The sequence below is a fragment of the Macroventuria anomochaeta genome (genome assembly GCF_010093625.1).
Source record: "Macroventuria anomochaeta strain CBS 525.71 unplaced genomic scaffold BU25scaffold_17, whole genome shotgun sequence".
Classification (NCBI taxonomy): Eukaryota; Fungi; Ascomycota; class Dothideomycetes; order Pleosporales; family Didymellaceae; genus Macroventuria; species Macroventuria anomochaeta.
Window position 1 is genome coordinate 65,679 of NW_022985378.1, and position 26,359 is coordinate 92,037.

Sequence of the window (26,359 nt, forward strand, 5' to 3'; positions counted from 1 at the left end):
ACTTCGTCTTGTAGAGCCAGTTGAAGGTCATCCCGTCAACCAGCGTTTGTGATTCGATACTTAGACTCAACTGCATCCCTAACGGTCGCTAAAGATATCGGATCTCGATAGCCCCTGCAATTCCAGCTACGATCCGAGTTGCGCATCGCGAAGTCAGGTTCACGCAGGTTTTGGGCCACTCAAAGGATATTTCTGGGTCATCCAAGATTAGGGAGCTCCGAATGACGGCAGCCACTAAACCATTCTCGCGTACTGGAGCTACAATGCTGCGAAGAGGCTTTTCTCGTGGCAGGTACTGGCTTGCTCTGATCAAGATTTGTCTGCATGGCAGGATCCCCGCATGGGGGGAAATGACACGCAGTAGCAATTGCTTGGCGAGTACTTGCTCGTGTATTGAAGGCGTTGCACATGTAGAGCACAATGTTGCTCAAAGCCTTGAGGCGCGTTACTCGACGCATAAATCTCGGTTGGCGCCCTCCGTGAAGCTGAGGCTAATATGGCGAAGCGTCGCGCGTACCAGAAGGCAAAAAAACCAAGTCTCGCAATCCTTCAGATCGGAAAATGATCATTTGTGGCGGTTGAGAGCTCCGCGTAGATGTGCTGATGCCAGCTTGTCGTTGGCAATTGGGACGGAGCTTGACCGGGTTGTCCTAGCCGAATCGGCCCGTGCAACGCGTCTAACCAAGCCACAGTCGACGCCATCGCTCGTTCTTCAGCTGAACACGCTCCTCAACTCGATGCCAAGACTTACGGATAGTGGCCGAGCTGCTGAAACTGACCACACCATGCCTACCCTAGCAGCCTACTGCTGCAATGCTCCCAAGGGCGTGAGTCGTTACAGCTGAGCAACACGAACCTTTTGCCTGTCGATCATGGCAACGCAAACTACCTCGCCGTCATCAGCGCGAGTGTACCACGATGAATGAGCCTGATGTTGCTAATGTTTCCCCGTGGAGGTTGCGGGTAGGCTCTTAAACGAATGGCTAGGGTACCACCAAAGTGCCGTCGTAGCTTCATATACAGGAGCCGGCGCACTGCTCATTCTTGACATAGGATCCGTTTCCAATATCCCAATTGCCAATACCCTTGCGCCGATCATATAGCCAGGAACACGCGCGCGAGTATTGTTCACTGGCACAGACGGAGCGTTTCCATTTAGTGCTTATGCCAACGGCCCTCCAGTGCTTCCATGTGAGTTCTATGAAAAGCCGTGGCATTTCTCTCTTGTACACCATATTGACTGGTCCACAGCTTCGGATGCCTGCAGCACACGACATCATCTCGCCTGCGAGCTCCATCGTACTAAGACTTTTGAGTCTACCAATATTCTCTGTTCTTCCCACCGCCATGCCACCTCTTTCAGACTATAAGAAACTCCATTATGCGGGACAGTTCGTGTCGAGCTCCAAGTACAGTCGACTCCTTCAAGTGTTTCTGGTAGTTTTGACCACCGTGACTATTGCTTGGATTGTGGTCGCCTACGTCTCACAGAGAAAGAGCCGGACTGTCGACGCCAGTGGGGACGTTCCAGAGAAGCCTGTCACCAGACGTTTGCTCGAGCGACAGGATTCTGCGATATGCCAGAAGCAGTGGGGATTTGATCACAACAACCACTTGAATTCTCTCAAGCAAGAGATCCTCCAACATACCGAGAGACCTGTTCATCCTTGGATACTACCGCCGCAAGCATTGCCAGGACCTTACGATCCGATGTACTACCCTCTGCCAGCCCCATCGTTCCGATGCAAATCTTCTAGCTCCCTACCGGCGAATGTCGAAGGAACACACTCGACATCTTACACTCGTCTCGTACCGAAATCCGGGACACCACCAGGCGAAGCGGTTCTCTACGGCACAATGACAACATCAACCAACGGCTGGCGACGAACACATTGGAACGTGACTGGCGGTTGAACAATCATGACGGTCTCAGTAACCTTCTTCAACCATACGTACAAGGACACGCATCTCGACCCCACTTGTGCACTCCCACGACACATGCCGAACTTGCACAGAGTCGGACGGCCACCGCCAGTTCGCAGCATGGCGCATGAACGCCTAGAAAATGCCACTGGATGCGAGTCGGAAGCAAGCACTCGTCGCGAAGCTTGGTCGGTGGCGGTCCGCTTAGTAGCTGGAATAGTGGACTTCTGGTGGGGTGGGCGCGCGGATGTCTAGGATTCGTCATTCAGCGACGTGTCTCTTGCTGTCGACATCACGATCTTTCAACATAGGCAAAAGTCATGCGCGCGTTGGATTTCCCTACCCTAGTCTCTTGTGGCTGGCTGTAGGCCATGGGTTGCGCCACGGACAAGGCACTGCGTCAAACTTTCCATACCAATATTAGCAACTACAGATTAATCTATCCAAACTTACCCCAACACCCATCCTACACCTTCTCAATATAAGCCCGGGAAGTTATCGTTCCGCACTGCAGTTCTATGAGGTCCAGGGCTTCATGTCAGACTTGAGGCTGGCGTCCGTCTGTTAGCCGGCCGTAGCGTCAACACCTGCAGGTCACTAGCTCCTGCCAAAATATGAGGCTAAGTCTAGATGGCGGAAGGTTATCGTAGCGCACGAATACAGGCGCGCGACATACAACGAACGGAAATGAGGCTGACTATCGAGCCACTGGTCGTATGGTGGGTACTCCGAAAAGAGATTGGAGATGCCAGCCTTGCATAGAAACCGTCCAGACTAAACAACTAGACAGCCAGACAATATCTGCGCAACTTCAGCCAGCCTCGGTCTGTATCCTTGCAAAAGGGGCTGGATAGGTTGTGGAAAGTTCCAGAGAGCAAGAAGTTTGACGACTCCGTACAAAGTCTGTAAGCAATAGTGTTCCATGAAGTTGTATACGCTCGTAACGCTTGCAACTCGAATAAGGACCATCTCGCAACAAAATGGCATCCCCACCTCTTGCCAAGATTTTGAATCAGTCCCCACAAATCTTATGATTCTCCAGATTCCCTTGGGTGCTAGCCCAACATCCACTGCGCCTGTCCGATATGGCACGCAGAACTTTATTTCATTGCGGCCACACCCTGCTCACATGACAATGTCACAGTGCATCTTTATGATCGCCCCCTCCCGGTATACTTCTCCGTCTCAGTATAAAATCTAATGAGCGCCTCAGCACCCACATAATCACCTTGCCTAAACAGTTGCGCAATATCCACATTCAACGGGCTATCTGGCTCAGCGCTGGTTAACAGCTGGTGTATGCTCGTCATCGTTGTCGAGATGGTGTATGCGGGTGTCCAGCTCGTCTTGAGCAGATCGAGACAGATCTCGCCGGTCTTGAAGTCGACATTTGGATGGCATATGGGCGTTATGAAGCGGATGGAGGGAGGCGAGTTGGGGTAGGTGGAGGGGATGTGAATGTCAAGAAGCCATGCGCCGCCTAAGAATGCGTCAGTACTGGTGTTTTGAACGTAACTTCTTGAGAGGGAGGGCGCGTTGCGCTGGAGGTATTGAAAAGGGAAGGTGCATTCAAGGTGGCTATACCTTCGTACGCTGTTCCTTCTACACCCTTCATGACAGCTCTCCAGTGCATCACATCTTCGTCTGCTGGCCCTAGATCGAGAAGCTCTTCATTTGGATCGCGCTGGTATGTTTGAAGCTCAGTCATGAGCCGCTTGGTTGCGCCGCGCGATGAACCTGCCATGATGATGATACCGCAAAGTATGGGTACAGTATACGAGATAAAGATACACAACGAAGTCGATGGGATCTTACAGGATGTACAATTTGGCAGTGTTCACAACTTCATGGAGGCTGGTTGGCGCTGGCGCTCTATGATCGCCAGCTCCAGCACCTCGGCTCACCGCCCCTGCCATTGGCTGGTCCAAGCTCGCCCCACCAAAAGTTTGGATCCTTGTCGCGTTAGTGATCTCATCTTCGAGATTCAGTTCGCAACACCAAATAGGTCCACTGCACATTCACGATGGTTGCGCCGGAAGTCACACTTACACAGCTAAACCGCGCCGACGGTTCGGCAGCATACACACATAACGGTTACTCCATCATTGGCGCAGTCAATGGTCCCATCGAAGTACAACGCCGCGATGAACAGCCTGAGGAAGCCACATTAGAAGTAAACGTCAGGCCTTCTGCTGGCGTAGGAAGTCAGTATACAATGCAAAGGTTCAGGGAAGTCATTGGTATTGATTGTGATATAGCACCACGAGAGCGCCACCTAGAAACCCTCCTCCACAACACTCTGCGCAGCATAATCCTCACACGCCTCATCCCGCGCACCCTCGTCCAGATTACACTGCAGGTCCGAAGCTTGCCAGAAGAAGACACATCGACAGGCGTGAATACTAGCCTTACTCTCCTCCCGCATCTCCTCCACACCGCATTCCTCAGCTTGCTGTCTGCGTCGATACCGCTATGCACAACGTTGACAAGCGTACTCGTTGCGTACCCCTCGTCGACAACGAAGAGCTCTACGCCGCTCCTTTCGCCTACAGCGAACGAGTTGTTGCGCGCCAAGCCTATCAGGTCAACACATGTCTTCGCATTCTCTGGGGACAGGCGGTTGCTGTTGAATGAAAGTGACGGGAAGTTCAGTTATGAAGAGTGGGAGACGGCTTGCGAGATGGCGGAGGAGGTGTGTTGTAAGGAGGAGGACCAGGGTGGTGTGAGCCTGGGTGACAGTATGGTGGTGGATGGAGCGGTGCAGAGTCAAAATTTGGAGAAGTGGCTGAGGGAGGTTGTGAGAAGGAAGGTGGAATATGAACAGCGGTGGAAGAGTGCCACCTGAGCCCTGAGGCAAGAAAGCGATACACTTCCAGGTGATTTGAAGGCCCGAGTTTATACCAGCATGCTGTTCAAGGTTGAAGGCTTGTTTAATATCTAACGTGCCGCTTCTGCAGTGGGAAGAACTATTGCAAGGAGGCTGGGCTTGACGCCACAGGAACCTGTGTGTTAGGTGGCACCAGAGAGGCAGCCAGTCACGAGAAGTCATGAGAGATGCGGGCTTTTGGCTACAAATGCACGAGGTTCGGCAAGAACGGTGTAAATGATGATACTTGCCGAGCGCTGGCTCAGTTCGGTATAAATGCTAGCTATACAAGTTAAGAAACGCTCAAAGTGCTATGCGTAGCGCGTGTCCAAATCCAATCATTCAGTCGTGATCCATCTTGTTCGTAGTCGTGATGTCGTTGCCCAGTCCATGCAATGCTATACAATATCCAAATCATCTCAATGATACAACTAGACCTGCTCTTTCGTCCTCTTCTCTTCCTTAAACAAGTGCTGTAGATATTCCGAGGGATCCCATTCAGGGATCTCCCAGACCTTGAATCCATCCTTGTTCTTTTCAGTCATTGGGTCCATGTATTCTCTACTGCAGGTCTTTGCCATGTGGAGCCAGTCATCCCATACTTTCGACTCAGGGCAGTGGTCGCCTCTTCGAACCCAAGTCGCATCTTTGCTAGCCACGATGGCCTTCCACAACGCCTCTGTGAATGACTTGCTCTTTGTGAAGGGATAACCCTTTTTATTTCTCGAGAAAATGTTCCGTTTCTTATAAATGTCGTACTTGTGTAACGCTTCTGAAGTGACTTTGTAGCAAGAAGTGTCCCAGTGTACTTTTGCGGGAAGCGCGGCGACGATCCAATATGCTGATCCGAGCAGCATGTATGAGCCGGCCCATGCGATCTGGCTCTCGATTCTGGCGTTCGCAAGGCAGATAACACCGCCCATCAGCATCATAGTGCCGATGAGACTAAGAAGGCGGTAAACCCATGCGTCTTCGATCAGGTACTCGATCTCCTCCGGTGCGAAGTATAGTTCGCGTGCCACATCCTCGACACAGCGCACTACTAAGAAGCTGCCCTTCGGATATCTGATAACAACGTCCCCTGGAGGCACATGATCCTCTTTCTGTACTTTAGCGCCGGCTTCGGCGGTATCGACTGTGTAACCTGCGTTACGTTTCCTGTCCTTCATCTCAATGTTGTTTTTGTTCTTCGAGGGTTGGAAGGTCCATTTTCTCGCATGCTCCTTCTCATCCTCTCGAGGCTTGCGTTTTGGAAGACGGAGGGTCCAGTAGTTGCCCAGGCCGATGAGACTGGATAGAAGCGAAAGTAGTGCGGTAGCAACGATGGACATGCCATCACGTAGATGTATCGACAGACCCAGCAGCATCGCGGAGAGACTGAACCCGAGCAATGCGACATAGGTAAGGGGCCCGTATTCCTTTGCCTTGATTGATGCATCGTTGATACGCTTAATGGTAACAACTCGAACGGAGTGCCGGGGAAGATTGTTGGCATCACTGAGCCTTTGTCAGCTACGTAAAATGTGGTGATGGCTGGAAAATCCACTTGGAAACATCCCAACCTTTGACAAGCTGCAAAAGTCTGGGACCGAACACGTGGGGAATGGGTTCGGCATGCGCTAGTGCTCTGCAAGTAAGGGGTATTCACCAAATAATGTTTCCAATGTGGTTGACATGATCCTTATCATTGCCCGATTTCACACCCGAGACATCACCACGAACAGGTTCAAGGTCCAATGGCCTGGTCGGTCTCATAAGCGCCTGAGGGGCTGGTATCAAGCGTGGCAGAAAGATCCATCTCGACAGAGTCGAAACCTGCGCATTGGCGAGCACTGAACCCTCTCCTAAGATGGCTAGAAAACCGACAATATCAAGCTGCAGCGCTTGCAGATTGTACGTGCCATCCTCCTCAGCCTGAAGCCAATGCATGCCTGGGGAGAATCAGGTGGCTGGTGTGGAAAATTGAACAGAACGCGGAACAGTCTGACAATGAAGAAGACGGCAGAGGGACATGGGTGGTCTGGAATAATTTGCGGAAGTGGCTGTGAATCTATATCTCAGCACGATGGCACAGCCTGAGCCTCAAGGAGGGGTGGCGACGCATGAGGGCTGAAAAGGAAGCGTGAGTGAAGTTTGAAGAACTTGGCGCGCATCGAGTACGCGCGCGGATGGGGGCCGAAAGAGTCCTTTACATTTGAGCTGGGTTTGACAAGCAGCGATCCAAACTGTGTCTGGTGAGCGCACGAGAAGCCCCAGCCCCCAATATTGGAAATCGTGTCTCGCAGGCTCAGCGATTGGCCCAGTGTCGTTAATTGGTGCCCCAGGCCAGGCAAGTGAGGGGCATGGCTGACAGGCACCACTGCGATGGTGGCTAGGCTCCAAAGCCAGGGTGCCGGAACCGTAGCATAGCCTCAATCATATCGCGAGGGTAAGGTAGTTCTGCCCAGCATCAACATCAAACATCACACTTGACACAGACCCGCACGTTACAGACGTCGTTCGCGCATAGTGACTGCTGCGCCTCGCCCGACTGTGGAGCTCGAACTCTACGGTGATCAGCCGCCATCGCTGGCTCGAACAACAACACCGCACGCGCCAGGCTGGCTACCCATGTGATCGCTGGTCTCAACTGCGACACCAGAACTCATCAAAACGTTGAGGTGACACTGAACTCGTTGTCGCGTAAACATAATATGTAAAAGGAGGGAAAGGTTGATCGCGAAACAGCGCGCTGATGTATGTGGGTGCTCTTTCCTTCAATGCCTTGGGCGCTCAGGCACAACCCTGTTTCCTCACTCTCGCCAGCTGCTTCCGCAGAGCGCACGGCAGGAACACAATATCTTCAAGACTCTGCGAATGATCCTTTGTTTATATCATCAACCCTCTGTTTCGTTGATCACGATCAAGTCCGTGTCATACAATTCTACTTTTTAAGTCATGTTGTCAGACACCTGCCTTGTGATTCAGCCTTCCCCTCGACCTAACTCGCTAGAAAGAGGGCGCAGTATCCGCTACCCAACTTTCTCACGAGGAAGCCATGTTCGAACAACGTAACTAATACCGTACCAGGCCGAAAACTGGGCCAGGCTCAACTGAAACTGCTATATCACACGTCGCCTGGATAGACCGGCTTCCCTTTCGGCAAAAGATCTTGCTGCACGAGCGTTCTGCCCTACAGGTACGGTCCGCCTTCAAGATTTTCATTGATCGCAACACTGCCACGGAGTACCAAGGAACGAACAATTTCCGGTCAGTGGAAGGCTGCAGCAAGTGTATACTTTGGTGTAACCGCTCGACGATTGGATTTGCACCTCAGCCTGCATCGACCGGTATGAGCGACTGATAACATACGCAATCACACACGTCTTGTCGGTATGCCCAGCGAAAGTGAGCCGAAACCTTCGAGCGAATCTGAGGAATCCCCCGCATCCTGGTGGTCAAAGTGTATCTCAACAATGTAAGTCTAGCCAGTTTGCCCCCCGCGATCGCGCGGCCCTCCCAACTCTTCGGGAGCTTGACTGATGAACGTAGATCTGTACGTGAGAGGAGCAGGTCTTCAAACGAAGCCAACAGGCCTGCCATGACGGTAACTAACTCTCCCAAAAAGAGGAAAAGAACCCCGAGTGCCGGGCGTGGCCGCAAGATCTCGATCCAGATCGGAAAGCAAAGGGCCCTTGACATGGATCCGGACAAGGATTTGAAATCTCGAGATCTTTTCGAATCCAAACTTGGAGATGCTAGCGCGATTCAGGAGTACGACAAAGCTTACAGTGCGCTATTGGAAGCAGAAGAGAACGATGCTTGGGATCGCAAAGCGAGACCCAAGAGTAAGTCCAGATCTCTGTCTGACACGAATGAGAGACGAGCCGCGACAATTATCCACGCCATTCGAGAATACGAAAGGAGGGTCACGTTCGGTAATCTGCCATCAGAGGCAATTCCAGGCGCTGACACTTTGGACATGGGTGGGCAATTTCTGACGAACAAGGAACGTATTGATGCGCGAAGTGAGCTGTTTCGTATAGCCAAACTGGTTCCTAAAGGAGCTCTTCTGCATCTGCACTTTAATGCTGAGCTGGATCCTGACAGGCTTTTGAAAGAAGCACGAGAGATGGACAACATGTACATCCGCAGTATTCTGCCCTTGGACAACACCAAAGCCTATGCTGAGACAGAGATGGTCTTTAGCGTCTTGGATCCGAACGATATCAACACAGACGTCGACATATTCTCGTCTGGCTATACTGGTAGGGCAGACAACTGGAAAAAGCCCGAGATGCAAAAAGAGATCTGGATGAAGTGGTCGGCCTTCAAATCTAAGTACAACGAGAAGTTTCCGGGAGGAGACAGGCAAGCGCCAACCCCAATCGATACTAAGAAGCCTGTCCGCATATGTGATGATGAGCCGGCTACAATTGAGTTGGATCCTGCTGAGACCTGGCTCAAGTCTAAGATGATACTCAGCCAAGAAGAAGCCTACGGACAGACTCAAACCGTGAACGGGTAAGTCGGATCTTGGTCTCGACGGTTGAAAGCATCTAATGGTAATAACACAGAGTATGGGCGCGCTTTAACCAAGCAACAAGATGTTTCAAGGGTCTCTTGAACTACGAAGAAGTCTACAGGTGGTACATCGGTGAAGCAATCGAACAACTGATCAAAGAAAAGATAATGTACGCCGAGCTTCGACCAATGCTGCTCGATAAATTCATACCCGCCAACAATGGCAAAGACAAGCTCGACAACGCTACACAAATGCGTATGATCACCGAGGGCGTGGCAGCTAAGCAAGCGCAGATCGAAGCTGATCCACAACGTTCGGACGATGAGTTTCCTTTCGGTCTGAAAATTGTTTACTGCACGCCTCGCTCAATACCGAAGAAGATGATGCAGGAAGAGATGAAACAGTGCATCGAGTTGAAAGAGCAGTTCCCCAACCTGATCTGCGGTAAGTCTTTAGCGCATGTACCTGTCCATCACTGACAACAGCAGGATTCGACTTGGTTGGTGCTGAAGATCGGCCGAACCATATCGGCTTCTACAAAGAAGAGCTTGTCGCTTTCAGAAAGACATGCGAAACCAAAGGTCTCCACATCCCTTTCCTATTTCACGCTGGGGAAACATTGCTTGATACAGGCGGCTCCGGAGATCCAAACAAATCAAACTTGTTTGCGTCTGTGGCATTGAAAGCCGAACGCATCGGCCATGGCTTTGCGCTGATGAAACATCCGCACTTGGTTGAGAAGTTCAAGCGAACACCCACGCAGAAAGGCATATGTGTCGAGCTTTGTCCAATCTCGAATGAGCTCTTGCATCTCTGTCGGAATATCAAAGAACACCCGTTCCCAGAGCTTTTGGCTGCGGGGGTACCTTGCACGGTCAATAGCGACAACCCTTCACTGTTCAGGTACGTCATCTTGCCGTCAAACTTTGATCTCGAAATCACTGACAGAACAACAGGAATTCGATGAACCATGAGTTCTACCAGATTATGGTCGGTGCTCCTACAATGTCACTATACAGCTGGAAGCAGCTCGCACGCTGGAGCATTGAGTACAGCTGTCTCAGCTCAGATCAGATTAAGAGGGGACTGAGTATCTTGGAAGAATCTTGGAGGACATTTTGCAAAGACATCGTCGACAGGTACGATAAGGCACTAATGGATGGCGACGAGATCAATGACAAGAGAGCGGAACTCTTCTACAGCCACCAGCTGAAGCCCCAGCCAGAGTCCCAAGAAGGACAGGCACAAGAAGGAATCCCCGAGGAGGATTGAACAGGCGCCTTTCTTTTCACTTCCACAACATTCATGCCATATCCACTGCGGGAGCGCGCACCGCAAAACTGCAGCAACGCTCCCATATGCCGCGATGCAGGCGTTGTCTTCACTATTTCGACCAGCAAGACAGCCCTGCGCGAGGTACAAGTCGAGTCTTCATGTTCCAGGCTATCATTCAAACCAGTTAATGATGAGCAGTGGATCTGGACATGACCGGAGCAACGGCTATACAATACAATAATTACCTTGGAACACATAGCAAGACAACACTTAAAAAGCAAACAGGATTAGCTTTGGTAGGTATTTGTGGAAGGAACGAGAGATGTATGGGCGATACCCACTGCGTCGTTTTTATGATGTGTAGTTGTTGCTTCGCAAGCCGTAACCAGTAAATCTTGAGTCAAACTGTCGCTCGTTAGTCTCAAGTACAATAAATTTGAGAATCATCTTTGTATTGTCAGCATGATGGTTCACATTGCCTATTCCACTGAAATAGATACACATCAACTCGCCCACCTTTCAACTGGACCCACTTCCACGCCATCCCGCCGTGTCGAACATCTCTTCAAGCTATACTGCGCGCCCTTAACAGTAGCCTTTCTCCCCTCCACCCTCTTCATATCCCCAATAGCACCAATCTACCCATCGGGTGGGGACATATTCAATTCACTGTCATACGAAGTAGCTGCATATCTGCTATCCATAACCGGTAAAGCTTGGACTGACGTTGTCGGTCGTTACTATCATCCAGCCTATGCGGTGGGATCACTCTAACCCGACGAACAAGAGAAAACACCAAGAAACGGCATAAAGCCTCCGATCTTGACAGCTCTACGCCCTGTTCCTTGCCGCCAGCTTCTTACTGCTTCCCACCAACCTCCCCCTCAAGCACCCTCTTCAAATCCTCGTTAAACCTTATCCACCCCTTCTGTGTCTTCTCCTTCATCCCCACCGCCCTCCCTACGACATTATCCCCCATCAGTGCGTACCCCAACACACCCGAGAAGAACTCTTCCTGGGTAAACGTCGTCCCGTTTGGAGTCGTATCAGAGGGGGAGAAGTAGAAAGAGTGTGTGCCGGTGAAGATGAAGGGGAGAGACCCCGTCCATGAGAAGTGGGTGGGTGTATTTGTCTGGATGGAGTTAGTTTGGGAGTGGTAAGAGTAAGGGGTGTGTGCTCGAGGAGGTGGGGAGAGGGGTGATAGGGGCGGGAGGGAGAGGGAAAGGGGACCAACCTCGATAACTCCCGAAAACGCGGGAGAATTCGCGAGTTTCACGCTGACTTTATCGCCCTTCACCAGCTCTGTGCCGGGTTTGGGGGAGGTTATGGATTCGAAAGCGCGTGTGTAGGAGGGTAGACTGGTGAAGTCTAGGAACTGTTCCACATCAGTATTAACTCTTGAGCCAGCAAGGTAGTTGAGCGGTGTTGGGTGGGTGTACTTTTGCGCGGACCGCAGATGGAGGCGCGGCGATTTCGATACTGGCTTTGAGGGACATGTTGGGTGAGTATTTTTTTTGATAGCCTTTCGAAGGAGAGGAGGGGTAGTATGAAGGAAGTGAAGGTAGCAAGCAAAGGTACTGTGTGTATGGTGGCGATAACAGTGGTGATAGTGGGATGTAGGCCCTTCAGTGAGCACGAGTTGGTGGCTGCTTATATGTTAATCTAGATCCTTGCGAGGCATCGCGCATCCTATCACGCTATAGCATATGTCCTCATGAGTTTCTGCGTTTTGCGTGCTCGAATCGACGAGCACGATGCACACGGAGAGTTTCAAGACATCGTGAGGCTGATGTTTGGCCCGAAATAGGAGTCGGATGAACAATTAGCCCGACTGCCTCACCGAAACGGTACAATCGTCGACACGTAAACTGTATATTCGGGTCTCGACTACGAGGGAACGCATGGTTTCAGAGGTGGTTTTGAGGCGTCTTCTGATTGCGCGGCTGGCAAACGTACTGCTCCTCGTCCACAAGAAGTCCTTATCAAGAGTCCTACTCCTACTCCTCTGTTAGGACGCTTGAGCGGCATCGCAAAATGCATGGCCCACGAGTGTGTCGCTAGCACCATACCAGCCCCCGTTGCATTCACCTTAGACCTTGTGCAGCAGTCATGTCTTCTCTAACGGACCACGCCTATTCCACCCTCAGCCTGCGAATAGCACCATTGACGAGATCATCTGCATTCAGACTCCTGTGTGGACTCCCAGCACTGCTCCCTGGCGTCTTTGTGTCGTTCAAAACGCGTTTGTCCGGCCCTGTGACCGTCTGTCCTTTGGCCTGAGCAAAGCCGGCGGATCGTTCGTGCGCGGGGTTCGGCGAGTAGAAGCTGTCGATGATGGGATGGATCATGACAGTCTGCTTGGAGATGGTGAGAGTACTGTTGGTAGGGACTGTAACCCAGTTGTCTGAATGTTTGTCAGTGGAGGTGTATGTTCGGCTGGACTGCTTGGACACACCTCGCTCGAATGTGAGCGGCTCGCTAGCGACGAGGACAATATCTGAGCCTTTGTCGCGTCGCTCCATGACGTAGTTTCTGTCTTCGTCTTCTGGCTTCCCGCTGTCTGGGCTGTGGTCACCCTTGAGTTGCTTCCAACTTGTGCCACTTGAGAAGAACAAGCTTGCAGCTTCATCCGTGGTGGAGCTCACATATCGCGTGCACACAACACTCTCTCCATCTGTAACCGCGAAGTTGAGCAGACTCCTGCTGTCCGCATTACCCATGTTCTCCTCCCCTACCACGTCGCGTATGAACCCATTGATGCGCTCGATCGTCTTCAGTATCGCCTTGCGCAACACCGAGTGTCCGAATCCGCTCTTTCCTGGCTCGGAATCAGGAGAAACACCTGCCTTGTCCAAAGAGTCCAGGAACAGAGCAAACGCCCATTCTGAGTCTGTCGAGCCTTGCACGAGGGTGAACCATTGCTCGTTCAGGCTCATAGCAAGCTTCCGTTTGATCTGCTTGAAGCAGCCAATACCGCCATTGTGCATGAACATGAGACGTTTGTACGAGAAGGGATGGCAGTTCTGCTCGGACAGGTTGCCTTCGGTGGTGGCGCGGACGTGGGCGAAGAGGAGGGAGGAGGTCGTCTTGGAGGCTATGCGGGACAGGTTGATGCAGTTCCATGCTGGGATTGTAGACGTGAAGACGCAGGGCTCTGGGCCCAAGGAGGGCGAGGTATAGTAGCCAATGCCAAAGCCATCGCCGTTGTGAGGGCGCCGACGGTCCTGTGGTGTGTGAGTCGAAGCTGCTCCAGTATAGCTGGAGAAGACAATTTACCAAACGAAGGCGCGAGTCGAACGATTGTGTGAGAATTGAGTGCGAGGGATTGAGAATGAGCTCAGAGAGTAGGATCTCGTCCTTGCCCTTGTATACCTGCGGGTTCGTGAGCTTGACGAGATACTGCGACTCTTGCCGGTTGCTAACCATGAATCTGCACATATTGGGTGCCTAAGGGACCACCACTGGGTACTGTATATGCTAGAAATATGTGGATCTTGCGAAAGGAGCGAGTGCGTGTCTCATGGACGCCAGTTGCTGGTAAAATGTACTGATAACTGCGTTCGCTGTAGAGTCAGGGCGGTATGGCGCCATCGGGCCAAGACATGGTGCAAACCTCTTTATTGAAGTACAAACATCTTGTCAAGCTGGCTTGCGAACGAGAAGAGAACACGAACGCTGTAGACGCAATTCAAGCTCAGTACGCGACACGCGACACGCGACAGATGTCAAAAGTGCTAGACGCACCAGGGCGGAGTGACTTGGCGCGGGGTGTCCGCTCTTGCGCGGGATGACGTGGGGTTCTCACATGCTGTTCACAAAGTGCAGGTGTCGCAACCAATCACAAACGTACGACAGAAGGTTTAAAAACCGATGCATTCGGTATCCCACAGCTAATAGCTGCTACGCATGAGTTGAGCACGCAGATTGTGCCCGCTCACTGATCTGTTCGTTCACGGTGCGACCGCCCAACAGATAAAACCACCCAGCCCAACCAGTCCAGTCTTGCCCATCAGCCATACAAGATAGGGATAAACAAATAGCAACGCCAGGGACATGATGCGGATAATAAACATGGTGGGGTTACAAGACGGTGAATCTTTCGATGCTTCGTAAAAACAGAGGGGAGGCGGAAGTGAAGACTGGGGGTATTGCGAAGAATAAGGGAACTCCCAAAGGCGCGCGTGTATCGTAATTCTCCAAGAGTCGTGCATCAAATCGTTGGATGATCGTGATCTCAAGTCGAGTACTGGCAGGCAGTGGCAGCTGCTGGAGTAGCTCTTACGGCTCGCTCACGCTGAGAGAAGCACTTGAACGTATGCTTGAGCTGGCGTGTGGAATAGTGGTCTGGTTCAGACCGCTCACATGTCCATGGAGTCACCGCCGTTGGCGAAGTTGAAGTTCTGTTGCTGCTGTTGCTGGCCGCCGGCGCCGAAACCGAAGTGACCCTCCTGGTTGACGGCAGGGTTGGTCTCAGCCATGTTCTCTGCGTCACCCTCCTCATCCGAGAAGTACTTCTCGATGATGTTGTAGGCCTTCATGTAGATCTCCTCGTTGGCGTTGTTCTGGCACTCGTGGATCTTCTCCATACCGCCGACCTCCTCGATGAAGAGAGCGTAGCGGTTGATCTGCTCGCCAGCGCCGTCAGCACCGGCCTCCTTGTCCATCTCACCGACCTTGAGGATGTTCTCAAGACCGTCGAGAGCGACCTGGATGATCTTGTTGTCAGGGCACACGAGCAGGTCGCACAGGGGCTTGATGCATCCGCTCTGCACGAGGTAACGGATCTGAGCGGGCTTCTGCAGACCACCGCTGGTAGCGTTCGAGATGGCCCAGCACGCCTCCTTACGGGTCTTGAAGTCACCGTTCTGGAGCAGGTGGATCAGGGGAGGAATGATGTTGGCATCGATGACCGCCTGGATCTGTGTGGAGTTACCAGCAGTGACGTTGGAGATAGTCCAGCACGCCTCCTTGCGAATGCCATCCTTAGTGGAGCTCAACAGAGAGAGCAGAGCAGGCAGGGAACCACAGTTGATGATGACCTGGGTCTGGACATCATCACCAGTGACGATGTTACCAACGGATCGGAGAGCGGGTGTCTGGACGGATGTGGAGGCGTGCATCAGGAGCTCTACGAGACGGCGAGGGATGCCGGCCTCGATGACTGCCTGGATCTTGTCGTTGGAGCCATCCGAGAGGTAGGAGATAGCCCAGCACGCATCGATAAGGACTTCGTCATCGAGGGAGTAGACAAGCTTGGCGAGGACAGGGAGGGCGGGCTGGATCTGTGCCTTGTTAGCAAAGTTGTCTCTCGAATGTGGTGTCTGTGCGCTTACAGTCTGCCAGTCGGGCTGGGGAGTCTTTCCCCTGCAGAAGTTGCTCAGAGTCCAGGTTGCGTTCCTGAGCATGCTCAGCTTCCGGCTGTCGCCCAGAAGAGCAAGCAGCGGGCGGAGAGCACCAGCCTGGAGGACGAAGTCGCGGCATGCGGGGCTGTCACCGGCAATGTTACCAAGAGCCCACACCGCCTGCTCCCTGACGTCCGGCTCGTGGCTGCTCAGAAGCTCGACGAAAATGGGGACGGCACCAGCCTCGATGACGACCTGTGTCTGCTGTGCGGAACCGGAGGCAATGTTGGTGAGGGCCCATGCTGCCTCGAACTGCACCAGTGTGTGGGGAGAGCGGAGGAACTCTACGAAGCGGCTGACAACGCCCGTCTCGATAACGCGCTCGATGGGAGGGTTGCGCTCCTTCGACAGGAGCTTGCGGAACTTTGTCGTCGCCTGGATCTGCTCGTCGATCTGCTCGGAGAAGACGCCTTTGACCATCTGGGGGAGCTCCTCGTTGAGCTAGCGCCGACGTTAGCACACGGGAACAGAGACGCAAAGACACAGTTTGGAGGGGTATACGGACCTGTCCCTCGATGTTGCCGCCCTCATCGTCGCTGTCTGGTGCAGCACCCAGCGAGGCTCCGGGCCGGTCGGCGCCGCCTCCAATGCCGCGGCGCTTTGCGAGGTTCTCTTCACGCTTCGCCCGGCGGATCTCGACCTGCTGCTCCTCGCGGCGACGGCGGAGCTCGTCAGGCTTGAAGGCGCTCTTGGCCTTGAAAGTTGTGCGGCGGTGCTCGGGGATGTACTTGTCAGCCATGCTTGCGGCGCCTATGTGTGTAGACGGAGTGGTGGTAGTGAGTCTGCTTGAGGGAGGGGCGGGGAGACAAGCAGTGTTTGTTTGCAGGGGATTAAATGGATCTTGCTTGGTCCGCTGCGTGGGGCAAGGTGAAAAGGCAGCGGCGGAAACGGCAAAGCGCTGGTCTTAGCGCTAGTGCCCTGGGCAGTTTGGGCGCGTCTCCAGCAACCACTTTGTTGATCCAACTGGGACGCGAACATGTGACGCGTCGACGTTCAGATAATTTTCAATGAGTTGTGCGATCGCGGTGAGCTGGCCATATTCTTTTTGTGTCCACACCAATTACGTGACATAGATGACACACATCTGACATGTACATTACTGATGGTAACCCAGAGCTATCTCGATGTCAGCATTACCAGGCTTCACAGCTGTTAAAGACGCTAAGACAGAAGGCGCTATTGTCAACCTGCTGGGTGTCGTTGTGAGCTTGCAGGCTCCACGGAAAACCCGGGGCACGGACTGGAGCCTGAACTTCACTATTCAAGATGACTTCACCGCAGGCTCAGTTGGCGGCAGCTCCAGCATGGGCTGTTGCGTGTTCAAGCCGTCCAAGAGCAGTCTGCCCAAAATCAGGGGCGTTGGCGACATCGTCATTCTACGCAAGTTCAAGCTGAACGCTTGGCGAGAGCGTATGGACTGTGTCAGCAACCTTGGAAGTGGGATTCTGGTCTTTCCAGCGAACAAGATCCCTGTACCAGAGTTGAGCCAGGCATATCTACTTGGAACACAACGGCTACCATATCACTCTTCTCCCGGGGCCAGGGAACCCACAACACAAGAGCAGAAAGCAGTCCTGCAGTTGAAACATTCCTCGTCTGGCTCTGCGCAGGATGTCCAACAGCATGCTTCTATCGCTTCCCTCAATGCCACTAGCAGGCGCAAGGAGGCTTTGATCAAGGACCTCACTTTTGACAGGTTCTACGATATCAAAGCTCAGGTCGTGAATATCTACTACTCCAACGCCGGAACCGTGGAGCTCAAGGTCACAGACTACACGGCTAACAAGGATCTTTACGAATATTGCGATCCAGATATAGACGGTGATCTGGTCTTCAAGCACGACTGGCGCGGTCCGTTCGGACAAGTGACGTTAGATGTACGACTCTACGAGCCTCACGCTGCGTGGGCACGTGGGAACCTCACAGACGGCGACTTTGTCTACCTCCGAAACGTGCACACCAAGACGTCGCCTGCCAATATGCTTGAAGGTGCAATGCATCAAGATCGGCAAATGCCAAATCAAGTTGATGTGCGCAAACTCTCACATCACCCAGCGATAGAGGAGATCAACCAGCGCAAAGAAGCGTACGAGCAGCAACGAACGAAACGAGGAAACATCCATCTCGCCAATGCTCCCAAGAAGCCATCGGCAAAGGCGTCTGCGAAGAAGAAGTCTGAGAAGCGAGAAAAGCAACGTTTGCAGAAAGAGGCAGAGTTGAGGGAGATCGAAGAGAAAGAAGAGAGTTGGGAGGCTGAACGCAGTGGCATCAACTTGAACGGTAGGTCACCACAGTTGAGTTGAGCTACGTCACTAACAACGTCAGTTCGTGCTGGGTTCCCTGAACTGCAACGCTCAACATTATCCGAGATCATCAACAATCCTCACCTGCAAGCGAAGACTGCCACAAAATACAACCCCTTCACACTACCATTCGTCAACTGCAAGCACCGATCCCGTGTCAGAGTCGTCGACTTTTACCCACCGGAGCTTGAATACTTTGCACATTGTATGAACGACCCCAGTTGGACGCCACGATCGAAGTACCATTGTTGGGAATGGGGCTTCGTCCTGCTACTGGAGGATGCAAGTGTTCCACGCGACACGGTACCTGAGCAGCTGCGTGTCATTGTGAACAACGATGCTGCTCAGTACCTCGGGCTGCCAAACGCAAGAGAGTAAGTCAGAACCATCTATCATATGGCGTGGCCTTGCTGATAACGCTTCAGCCTCAAAGCGGAGCCCAGAGTCCTCGACCAGCTCAAAGAAAAGCTGTTCATCATGTGGGGCAATTTAGCTGAGTTGAAAGGCGAACTGAGGGCCCGCAGTGCAGACCTTCCACTTCTACCTGGAGACAACAGACTGCAAAACAAGCCGTTCGACTGCTGTATCGAGGAATATGGCCATGAGGTTCCGGTGAGCGAGGAGAACCCGACAGGGTATCAACGACTCCACAAACTTGCTCTGACAAAGATCATGAGCTGAACTTGAAGATGTTTGTCTGGAAATTTGAACATAGCTGGCCGAAGCAGGAGGTTTTCAGGTGTTGATTAAGCCCAGGTTCATGTATTTCTTTCCCGTCCATGATACCCAATCAATATCGATTACGACTATCTGCTTATAGGGTCCTTCGGTTCTCAGTCCTTGGGGATGAGGAGACCCGAGGCGTTCATAGCTGCTGGTCGTGGTGACAGCTCCTTGCTTTAGCGTTTAGCAACACCCCCTGTGTAGGTACGGCCTCCGACTAGCTCTTACAATCAATGACTGAGAGTTTGAAAGCAGTGGCACAGGGAATTGTTTGCAAAAGACGTACAGGGTGAGGATTGGCGGAGAGGTTTTGTCAAAGTGTGGTACCGTTGTTGGCGTTGAAAGGTGCAAGATGGCGTTCCTGGATTGCGTGATCCGACGTGCTTGCGTCAAAATGTCACTCACCGTCAACCACAAAACAGCATGTGCGAAATCACAGGAACACGAACCTCAATATTGCCAATTGCAACAAGGAAGAATACTTGCACCCGCCTTGACTCACAGACACATCGAGAGTATCTCGCATTGAACAAATTGTCAAATCAAGAGCTGGGAGCAATCTGTGAAGGGAGCTGGTACGGTTGCAACAACAATACATCGCCGAGTACCCTCAGAGAGCCCTCCTAGGACTCCGATTTCAAGGACACAACACCATGGCACCTTCAGCAGATATCTGGTTGCTTCGACACAACAATGATTTCTCGGCCGCAGATGCATTACCCTCAAAATCCGGCATCACCACCCAAGTCCACGAGGTCACAGAGGCCACCCTCAACCCACAACCAAACACACTGGTCCTCAACCCAGCCTTCGTAACCCAGGACTTCGACGCTCTTCGCTTCCACGCCGCGGCCTCCAACCAACTCCCCTCCGCGGCCTCCTACCCATCATCGCCCGCCTCAAACAGCGGCTCGGGCTCGGATTCCTCGCCCTCACCGGCATACTCAACAAATCTCATCTCCTCTCCCTACAACAATGCTGGCCATTATTTGGATCTCACGGCCGTTTCTGAGACGGCGAGATTGTTTGCTCTAGCACTTACAAGTCTGAAACCGAGGAGGGAGGACTATGCGACTGCGGCTTACACTGAAAGTCTGAACTTCGAGCGAGTGCTAGAGGTGCTAAGGGACCTAATTAGCAGAGAAGGGACTGAGTGGAAAGAAACTTGTTTCTACGTTGTGGTGTTTAGGTCCAAGTTGAATGAAGACGTGGACCAGGAGTGGCTGTACAAGTTGGACTACGAATCGCACCGCGAAGCCTGCGAAAGCGGTGGACTGCTCAAATACTGGTTCGGAAAGGCGGATCTCGACGGCTCGCGCCGCAACTTAGCCACCTGTAAGTCTTACCGCGCCTGTTATAAAGGATGAGGGTGAGAATGAGGGAGGAGAAGCATGCTAACTGAGAAAGGTTTCTGGCATTCGAGACAAGATGCGTATAAGGGCGGATTAGGACCTTGGCATGCGAAGGCGAGAGCTGCGGGGAAGACGCTGTATGAGACGATTGTGTTTTCGACACACCGGTTTACAGTGCTTGATGGGGCGGAGGGATATCGATTTGACGACTGGTAGGGATGAGCGGGCTGGCGAACTGCATGTAGATGGGATGCTCTGATATTTGGAGTTACGGTGGTGTTTTGCTTTGAGGCGCAATGGAATAGACGAGAAGGTCAGCAGCACGAACAGCTCACACCGGCTGTTGTCGGGAGGGAGTTTTTTCAAGCACATAGAATAGAAATATCTACTACAAACAAGTGGCTCTCCGGTATGGTAGTACCGACAACGTTTTGCGGCCGGCATTTAATGGCTACAGTGCGTGAACCGAGGCGGATTGAAAAAGATGACTATTAGCGGCCAGTGTTTGGTGAAGACGGATCGCAAGAGTTGAGGTGAAGAATACCTTTGGGGTTCAAAGGTGAGGTGACGGGAGGCGATGAGGTCGCCCTGCTTTTGCATGTTGGACCCTGGCGCTTTGCGACTTTTTGCCTTGCGCATCCGCATCATCCCCACTGCCTGCTGCGATCGCCTTGGGACTTTCACAACACCCTGTTCTTTTAGCATCTTACATATAGCCAATTTTTCTTCTTGTCTCGTCGCTTTTGAATTTGAATTTGAATTTGAATTTGAATTTACATACCTCAAGCGAACCTGTACATCTCCACGAGCCAGCGTTGCGCGCAAACTCGACGCGACGCCTGCGCAACAGCGCACGAGAACAATAGCTCTTTAGGGAACTCGCCCTCACCGCGCATACTTTGGTCGAAAATGGCGCGCAAACAAGCGAGCGCGCCGAAGCGCCAAACGAAGATCAACTTCTCCCCGGCTGCGAAATGCTCGCCGGCGAAGACTACGCCCACGAAAACAACGGGTTCCTCAACCTCCAAGTCCCAAAGGCAGTCCAAGATCGACACTCACAACATCACGCGGAAAGGCAGGCCGAAACGAGCCCCGAAACAAGCGCTTGCCTACGACTCGAGCGAGGATGAGCTGCAGATCGAGGAAGACAGGAGTATGCGCGTCGGCCTGCCAGTGAGAGCTAGGGGCAACGGCATATTTGGCAGCTCGGAGTCGGAGAGCGAGGCGGAGAGCGAGGCGGAGAAGCCAGTGAAGGCGAAAGCGACAAGAGGGAGCCGGAAGCGGCAGCGCGCAGCGAGCAGCGATGGAGAGAAGGGTACGGTCACAGTCCTACAGAGGAAGCGAGCACGGCAGGCCGAGTCTGCGGAAGAGGACGACGACGAGCTGAGACTGCCCGGCAAGCGACGACGAGTCGAGCGGCGAGAAGCAACTCCCGAGGACGAGAGCGAGGAGAAGATAGCCACACCGCCCCGAAGTACGCGACGCAGACTGGCAAAGCGGCCTGCGACGCCAGGGGAGGAAGAGGAGCAGACGCCGCCGAGAAGCACGAGGCGGAGGGCGAGAAGGCAGCAGGCATCGTCGGACGAGGAAGAAGAGGGACAGGAGGAAGGCGGTGAAGCAGATAGTGGCGATGCTGAGGAGCAGGAAGAGCTGAAGGAGGAGCTGGCATTCTTGCGATCGTCGCCACTGCCAGACAGAGGCAGGCTGCGGAGCGCAAACGACAAGCCCAAGAACAAGCGACAGGAGGCGCTCGAAGCGCTCAAGAGGCGACGAGCTGGCAGCACACAAGAGCCCTCGTCCACCCCGGCCCGCAAAACACGCACTGTCGTCGAGTCTGACTCCGACTCTGGGCTTGAGATCATCAAGGAGGAGCCGGACAGCGACGAAGTGGGCGACCCTGAGAGTGCGGTTGAGGAGGACGAGGAGGACGAGGAGGACGAGGAAGACCGAGATGCAAATGCGCTGGACATGTTCCAGGAAGACGAGGACGACACAGGCTTCATCGACGACGACCCGGACGCCATAATCGGCGAGCCAGACGACGACCAGCCGCAGCTGCCCATGCAGTTCAGCAGCATGTCGCGCGCCAAACCCAAAGAACTCTTCAAGTACGCCGTCGAGTGGATGGTCATGAAGAAGATCCACCCCGCCTTCAACGCCACCGACGAAATCTACGAACTCACCTTCCGCAAACTCGGCGACGAAGTAAAAGGCCTCGCCTCCTCAAAATTCACCTCCTCGGCCTGGACACCCGACTTCACCAAAGCCATCAACGCGCGGCCCGAACTCGTCATCAGTGAGATCGGCGGTTCGCGACGAGACTTCCTGAACGACCACTGCGAAGCGTGTAACCGCAAAAACCACCCCGCGACCTTCGAGCTCTCGCTCACGGGCCAGCCCTACAACCCCGAGTCCCTCGAGCCGCTTGAACCCGACGATTCGGACTCGAGTGACGACTCGGACAGCCCCGCGTCCTCTCTCAGCGCTGATGGCGAGACAAACCTAAACGGCGAGAAACCCACCTACGACTTCCGCGGTGAGCGCATCCCGCCCGAATCCAAAACCTTCACGCTTGGTAGCACGTGCAAAGCGAACGCACAAGTCGCACACACTTTGCATCACTGGCGCTACCACCTCAACGACTGGATCAAAGGGTATCTCGAGAACAATGGGTATTTGACGCCGGAGAAGCTGGTTAAGCGGGACAAGAAGAGTGGTCGCAAGAGGGAGAAGGAGGCGAGGAGGATTGTGGATGAGATGGAGAAGAAGGGCGAGATTAGGAAGTTGCACCACTTGTACAAAGATCAAGTTAGGTTTGCGGTTGAGGCTGTCAATGACTTCAAGAGAGGATGGGGCAAGAGGTGAATCACGATGTCATTGACTTGGATGCATGAAAACTTCCTTTGAGCTTACGGGACATTGCAAATATTCAGCAGGTTTGGAGGCTCTGTCTGCACAAGTCAGGGTAACGCGTTGGATACAGATCCCATTCAAGCCCTACATCGCCTTACACATCGCGACCCGGGAAATGAAAATCACTGGAGTCGTATCCCCATAGAAGGTCACTTTCCACTCTCCACACCTCCTTGACACGAAGGTTTCTTTGGTCCTGTAATGCTCCTTCCGCAATATACCGCAACGGCCCGTTTTCGCATGAGTCTCATTTCCGTCGGCCTTATTCAAGCATCGTCAATCTCACTCTCACGCATCAACAGACTCCAGACTGCTCGTATTACAACACCGCGGACCAACACTCGGAGACTCTAAGAATGCAGTCAAGGCGTAGACTGTACAGATAGCACAATGGCCGCCCTCCTAGTTGTTAGCCATCCCGCTCACTATCAACATCATGAAGTCCTCCACACTCACCACCACCACCCTCCTCCCCTTCCTACCCGCACTAGCCCTTGCAGCAAGCAGCGGCTGCGCGACCACCCTCCCCTCAAACCTCACACCCGGGTCTTCGACGCACAACCTGACCCTCTCGTCCAAATCCGTGCTCGGCAAGACCACAGAGCGCCAGTACATCCTGCACCTCCCCGCCAACTACAAGACCTCCAACGATGCATCAACACCGTTGATCATAGCGTTTCACGGCCAGTCCCAGCCAGCATGGTCCATGGAGAAGATCAGCGAGCTGTCGAATCCGGCGTTCAACCCCAACGCTATCGTTGCTTATCCTGAGGGATTGAATGTCCAAGATCCTGGCGTACGTTCCTCGGCAGCAAATGCATCTAGCTTGCGCTCTGCCAGGAAGACAGTTTGACTGACGTGATGCAGGTGCAATGGCTGGGCGACCCTCTCGCACCAAACAGCACCACAATCGACGACCGGATCTTCGTCTCCGAACTGCTCTCCCACCTGACTTCGACGCTCTGCATCAACGAGTCGCGTGTTTACGCCGCGGGTCTGTCCAACGGCGGCGGACTGACGGGGTTGGTCATGTGTGATGAAGAGCTGAATAGGAGGCTTGCTGCCTTTGCGACCGTCGCGGGCGCGTTTTACCCAGATGCGAGTCTGACTGAACCGCTGTTCCAAGCCGAATGCCAACCAGCGTTGCAGGGCAGGAGGTTGCCATATCTCAATCTCCACGGCCTCGCCGACACAGTCGTGGCGTACAACGGCACCAACACCCCGCCTCCTGCGTCCATTCCCGTGCCTACTTGGGTTAAAAGCTGGGTGGAGAGGAACGACTGCTCCTCAGCGCCTGTTGTGTCAGAAATCGAAGCCGGAACCGTGACGGAGAGTAAGTGGACGTGTGGCGGGCAGCAGGACACTGTTGTGCACCGGGCGATCGAAGGGTTCGGGCATGGGTGGCCGAGTAAGAAGAATCAGGGCGAGCCGTTTGAGACGCTGAGGGGTGGGCCGACGGGGTGGGATGCTACGCCGCTTATCTTGGAGTGGTTTGCGAAATGGACGCTGTAGATGATTTGAGCATGTCGGTAAACGAGAGTGGTAATGCGTGGAACAGACAGTGTTGTCCATTGGCAGAATCTCCATGCGACACGAAGCAAGAGATCAATACAACTCCAGGGGCTTACAAGATCCTTGAAGGCGAGAATGTAAGTGGAAAGAAATAGATGCACGATTGCCTGTAGGGCTTGAGACGAATTCTTTGACTTCGTGGTGGCAAAGTACACAAATGCCCATACAACAGCCTCTTGTGGGTTCACTGAACTCAACCTCTTGTAACCAAATCTTTGCATTACCAGAGGGGCTACTGCTCCTCTGGTCTTCCATAGTCTCGGACTCACATAGGACGTTAAACCACTCAATCAATCAAGCCTCTTGTGGACGATGCGAGCTAGTGTTCCGTGCAACGAAGTAGGTATGCTACTTCCACAGGCAAGAACACGGTTCTGATAGACTGTACATAACATGCTGATAGTCTCCAGGAGTTGTTTCGGTCGTTAGAAACCCTCGTTTGAAGAGCGTGGGGAACACACCCACATATGAATATGAACTCAGCTGCGTAACGATGGGCCAATTCTAAGATCCGAACTGCTTTTGTCAGATAGAATGACTATCGATGCATTAGTACAGGGTTGTGGTTGATTGGCGGTGCTCGTGTGGCGGTCCTGCACGAGGTGAGTACCTGAGTGTGTAGGTGTCGAGCACTGTGATGGCTGAGGGGTGCGCTTATAGTGTCCAGCGCCGCACATTGCGAAACGACGTCTTCCGTACCTGTTTTTCGAATCAGCCTCTTTATCGTATGCTCGTTGCCCTCAGCTGTATACTGCAACAGTCCACCAAGCAGCAATGCAACATGGATTCATTCAATCACGTTGTCCAATCCAACTCTAGTACGCCAAAACAGTTGGTATCAGGATGGAATTTTGTTTATTTGCAGCCAGACACGACGCCGACCGGTCAGACGAGGAAAGAAGTCCCCAAGAAAAGCCATGCAGAACCATCCTGACTATCCTGTCCCGGCGCTCTCCGCCCCATCATGCTCGTGGAAGTCGAATCGAGTCGAGATCGTATCGTCAGGGAATCATCGCGTCACACCGTTGCGCCTCCTCTACTCCGGTCGTGGAATTCGTGGGTACATTTAGCGGTGCTGGTTTGTGTTAGTCATTGCTTGTGCCGTGCGAGCAGCGACGGATGTTGCTCATGCAAACAAGAGGCACAGGTGAGTCGTACCTTGACGAAACCAATGTCGGCGGACTTCTCGCGGAAGCACTGACGGCAGATGTTGAGGCCGTACTTGCGGATCAGACCAGCGGGGTGGGTGCAGACGCGGCTGTGAGTGTCATGTCAGCCTGCGTTTCTCTTCAACACTCTTGTGTGCCCTCTTGTCTTGTCTTGCTGCACATGGCCGCAAATCGCACCACAGGCAATGCAATGCCAGTATCCTCCGCTCCGCAAAGATGTATAATCGCAAACGTACCACTCGCGGGAGCCCTTGCCGTAAGTCCTAGGGCGGGAGTACCAGACCGACTCGTGAGACATGCTGTGTGGTTGATTGGGGGGTTTTCGGTGTCGCTGCGGCGTCAAAGTCAGTCTTGACC

At 53.1% G+C, this 26,359-nt stretch overlaps 13 protein-coding genes across 13 annotated transcripts; 7 read left to right on the forward strand and 6 right to left on the reverse strand.

Moving 5' to 3' along the window:
• Positions 1-785: 785 nt before the first annotated feature.
• BU25DRAFT_421718 (uncharacterized protein) lies at positions 786-1,914 on the forward strand (the record flags this gene model as incomplete). The annotated part of the gene is made up of 3 exons (XM_033708105.1): positions 786-827; positions 1,054-1,191; positions 1,252-1,914. 3 exons carry the CDS (start codon positions 786-788, stop codon positions 1,912-1,914), a joined length of 843 nt encoding a protein of 280 aa, XP_033561458.1.
• Positions 1,915-2,823: 909 nt separating this feature from the next.
• On the reverse strand, positions 2,824-3,767 carry BU25DRAFT_393061 (ubiquitin-conjugating enzyme). The gene is made up of 2 exons (XM_033704678.1): positions 3,508-3,767; positions 2,824-3,403 (listed from the first exon to the last, which is right to left on the reverse strand). The coding sequence occupies exons 1-2, from the start codon at positions 3,665-3,667 to the stop codon at positions 3,075-3,077; spliced, it is 489 nt and encodes a 162-aa protein (XP_033561459.1). The 5' UTR covers positions 3,668-3,767; the 3' UTR covers positions 2,824-3,074.
• A 170-nt stretch (positions 3,768-3,937) lies between these two features.
• Positions 3,938-4,805, forward strand: BU25DRAFT_368115 (uncharacterized protein). Its single transcript, XM_033703886.1, has 2 exons — positions 3,938-4,127; positions 4,182-4,805. Exons 1-2 carry the CDS (start codon positions 3,947-3,949, stop codon positions 4,766-4,768), a joined length of 768 nt encoding a protein of 255 aa, XP_033561460.1. The 5' UTR covers positions 3,938-3,946; the 3' UTR covers positions 4,769-4,805.
• A 415-nt stretch (positions 4,806-5,220) lies between these two features.
• On the reverse strand, positions 5,221-6,718 carry BU25DRAFT_341998 (uncharacterized protein; the record flags this gene model as incomplete). The annotated part of the gene is made up of 3 exons (XM_033702887.1): positions 5,221-5,909; positions 6,048-6,286; positions 6,438-6,718. The coding sequence occupies 3 exons, from the start codon at positions 6,716-6,718 to the stop codon at positions 5,221-5,223; spliced, it is 1,209 nt and encodes a 402-aa protein (XP_033561461.1).
• A 1,394-nt stretch (positions 6,719-8,112) lies between these two features.
• BU25DRAFT_410889 (Metallo-dependent hydrolase) lies at positions 8,113-10,949 on the forward strand. The gene is made up of 5 exons (XM_033706414.1): positions 8,113-8,246; positions 8,399-9,292; positions 9,346-9,737; positions 9,782-10,196; positions 10,250-10,949. Exons 1-5 carry the CDS (start codon positions 8,164-8,166, stop codon positions 10,563-10,565), a joined length of 2,100 nt encoding a protein of 699 aa, XP_033561462.1. The 5' UTR covers positions 8,113-8,163; the 3' UTR covers positions 10,566-10,949.
• Positions 10,950-11,026: 77 nt separating this feature from the next.
• On the forward strand, positions 11,027-11,701 carry BU25DRAFT_410890 (uncharacterized protein). Its single transcript, XM_033706415.1, has one exon. It carries the CDS (start codon positions 11,034-11,036, stop codon positions 11,340-11,342), a length of 309 nt encoding a protein of 102 aa, XP_033561464.1. The 5' UTR covers positions 11,027-11,033; the 3' UTR covers positions 11,343-11,701.
• On the reverse strand, positions 11,027-12,064 carry BU25DRAFT_368125 (uncharacterized protein; the record flags this gene model as incomplete). The annotated part of the gene is made up of 3 exons (XM_033703887.1): positions 11,027-11,700; positions 11,803-11,943; positions 12,008-12,064. 3 exons carry the CDS (start codon positions 12,062-12,064, stop codon positions 11,428-11,430), a joined length of 471 nt encoding a protein of 156 aa, XP_033561463.1. The 3' UTR covers positions 11,027-11,427.
• A 361-nt stretch (positions 12,065-12,425) lies between these two features.
• On the reverse strand, positions 12,426-14,279 carry BU25DRAFT_368129 (N-terminal nucleophile aminohydrolase). Its single transcript, XM_033703888.1, has 4 exons — positions 13,992-14,279; positions 13,845-13,940; positions 13,024-13,792; positions 12,426-12,972 (listed from the first exon to the last, which is right to left on the reverse strand). Exons 1-4 carry the CDS (start codon positions 14,004-14,006, stop codon positions 12,701-12,703), a joined length of 1,152 nt encoding a protein of 383 aa, XP_033561465.1. The 5' UTR covers positions 14,007-14,279; the 3' UTR covers positions 12,426-12,700.
• Positions 14,280-14,447: 168 nt separating this feature from the next.
• On the reverse strand, positions 14,448-16,830 carry BU25DRAFT_393077 (ARM repeat-containing protein). Its single transcript, XM_033704679.1, has 3 exons — positions 16,476-16,830; positions 15,902-16,411; positions 14,448-15,850 (listed from the first exon to the last, which is right to left on the reverse strand). The coding sequence occupies exons 1-3, from the start codon at positions 16,707-16,709 to the stop codon at positions 14,927-14,929; spliced, it is 1,668 nt and encodes a 555-aa protein (XP_033561466.1). The 5' UTR covers positions 16,710-16,830; the 3' UTR covers positions 14,448-14,926.
• A 111-nt stretch (positions 16,831-16,941) lies between these two features.
• On the forward strand, positions 16,942-19,114 carry BU25DRAFT_440087 (uncharacterized protein). The gene is made up of 4 exons (XM_033709149.1): positions 16,942-16,995; positions 17,085-18,250; positions 18,296-18,647; positions 18,699-19,114. Exons 2-4 carry the CDS (start codon positions 17,095-17,097, stop codon positions 18,952-18,954), a joined length of 1,764 nt encoding a protein of 587 aa, XP_033561467.1. The 5' UTR covers positions 16,942-16,995; positions 17,085-17,094; the 3' UTR covers positions 18,955-19,114.
• A 535-nt stretch (positions 19,115-19,649) lies between these two features.
• On the forward strand, positions 19,650-23,213 carry BU25DRAFT_421727 (uncharacterized protein; the record flags this gene model as incomplete). Its single annotated transcript, XM_033708106.1, has 3 exons — positions 19,650-20,331; positions 20,617-20,757; positions 21,136-23,213. 3 exons carry the CDS (start codon positions 19,650-19,652, stop codon positions 23,211-23,213), a joined length of 2,901 nt encoding a protein of 966 aa, XP_033561468.1.
• A 597-nt stretch (positions 23,214-23,810) lies between these two features.
• Positions 23,811-24,790, forward strand: BU25DRAFT_410896 (carbohydrate esterase family 1 protein). Its single transcript, XM_033706416.1, has one exon. The coding sequence runs from the start codon at positions 24,123-24,125 to the stop codon at positions 24,771-24,773; it is 651 nt and encodes a 216-aa protein (XP_033561469.1). The 5' UTR covers positions 23,811-24,122; the 3' UTR covers positions 24,774-24,790.
• A 759-nt stretch (positions 24,791-25,549) lies between these two features.
• On the reverse strand, positions 25,550-26,300 carry BU25DRAFT_491354 (ribosomal protein S14; the record flags this gene model as incomplete). Its single annotated transcript, XM_033711562.1, has 3 exons — positions 25,550-25,908; positions 25,992-26,091; positions 26,239-26,300. The coding sequence occupies 3 exons, from the start codon at positions 26,298-26,300 to the stop codon at positions 25,900-25,902; spliced, it is 171 nt and encodes a 56-aa protein (XP_033561470.1). The 3' UTR covers positions 25,550-25,899.
• Positions 26,301-26,359: the final 59 nt, after the last annotated feature.

Excerpts from the sequence above, each read along its gene's own strand:
- BU25DRAFT_393077 (XM_033704679.1), bottom strand. The coding sequence starts at position 16,709 with ATGGCTGACAAGTACATCCCCGAGCACCGCCGCACAACTTTCAAGGCC. Across the intron at positions 16,412-16,475 it reads GCGGCAACATCGAGGGACAG|CTCAACGAGGAGCTCCCCCA; the intron begins GTCCGTATACCC and ends CGTCGGCGCTAG. Across the intron at positions 15,851-15,901 it reads CCCAGCCCGACTGGCAGACT|ATCCAGCCCGCCCTCCCTGT; the intron begins GTAAGCGCACAG and ends AACAAGGCACAG.
- BU25DRAFT_393061 (XM_033704678.1), bottom strand. The coding sequence starts at position 3,667 with ATGGCAGGTTCATCGCGCGGCGCAACCAAGCGGCTCATGACTGAGCTT. Across the intron at positions 3,404-3,507 it reads AGAAGGAACAGCGTACGAAG|GCGGCGCATGGCTTCTTGAC; the intron begins GTATAGCCACCT and ends ACGCATTCTTAG.
- BU25DRAFT_410890 (XM_033706415.1), top strand. The coding sequence starts at position 11,034 with ATGGTTCACATTGCCTATTCCACTGAAATAGATACACATCAACTCGCC.
- BU25DRAFT_368115 (XM_033703886.1), top strand. The coding sequence starts at position 3,947 with ATGGTTGCGCCGGAAGTCACACTTACACAGCTAAACCGCGCCGACGGT. Across the intron at positions 4,128-4,181 it reads GCCTTCTGCTGGCGTAGGAA|CACCACGAGAGCGCCACCTA; the intron begins GTCAGTATACAA and ends ATTGTGATATAG.
- BU25DRAFT_410896 (XM_033706416.1), top strand. The coding sequence starts at position 24,123 with ATGCAGGTGCAATGGCTGGGCGACCCTCTCGCACCAAACAGCACCACA.
- BU25DRAFT_410889 (XM_033706414.1), top strand. The coding sequence starts at position 8,164 with ATGCCCAGCGAAAGTGAGCCGAAACCTTCGAGCGAATCTGAGGAATCC. Across the intron at positions 9,293-9,345 it reads CAGACTCAAACCGTGAACGG|AGTATGGGCGCGCTTTAACC; the intron begins GTAAGTCGGATC and ends GTAATAACACAG. Across the intron at positions 10,197-10,249 it reads GACAACCCTTCACTGTTCAG|GAATTCGATGAACCATGAGT; the intron begins GTACGTCATCTT and ends ACAGAACAACAG.
- BU25DRAFT_368129 (XM_033703888.1), bottom strand. Across the intron at positions 13,793-13,844 it reads TCGACTCGCGCCTTCGTTTG|GACCGTCGGCGCCCTCACAA; the intron begins GTAAATTGTCTT and ends CACACACCACAG. Across the intron at positions 12,973-13,023 it reads GCCGCTCACATTCGAGCGAG|ACAACTGGGTTACAGTCCCT; the intron begins GTGTGTCCAAGC and ends ACAAACATTCAG.
- BU25DRAFT_440087 (XM_033709149.1), top strand. The coding sequence starts at position 17,095 with ATGTCAGCATTACCAGGCTTCACAGCTGTTAAAGACGCTAAGACAGAA. Across the intron at positions 18,251-18,295 it reads CAGTGGCATCAACTTGAACG|TTCGTGCTGGGTTCCCTGAA; the intron begins GTAGGTCACCAC and ends TAACAACGTCAG. Across the intron at positions 18,648-18,698 it reads GGGCTGCCAAACGCAAGAGA|CCTCAAAGCGGAGCCCAGAG; the intron begins GTAAGTCAGAAC and ends ATAACGCTTCAG.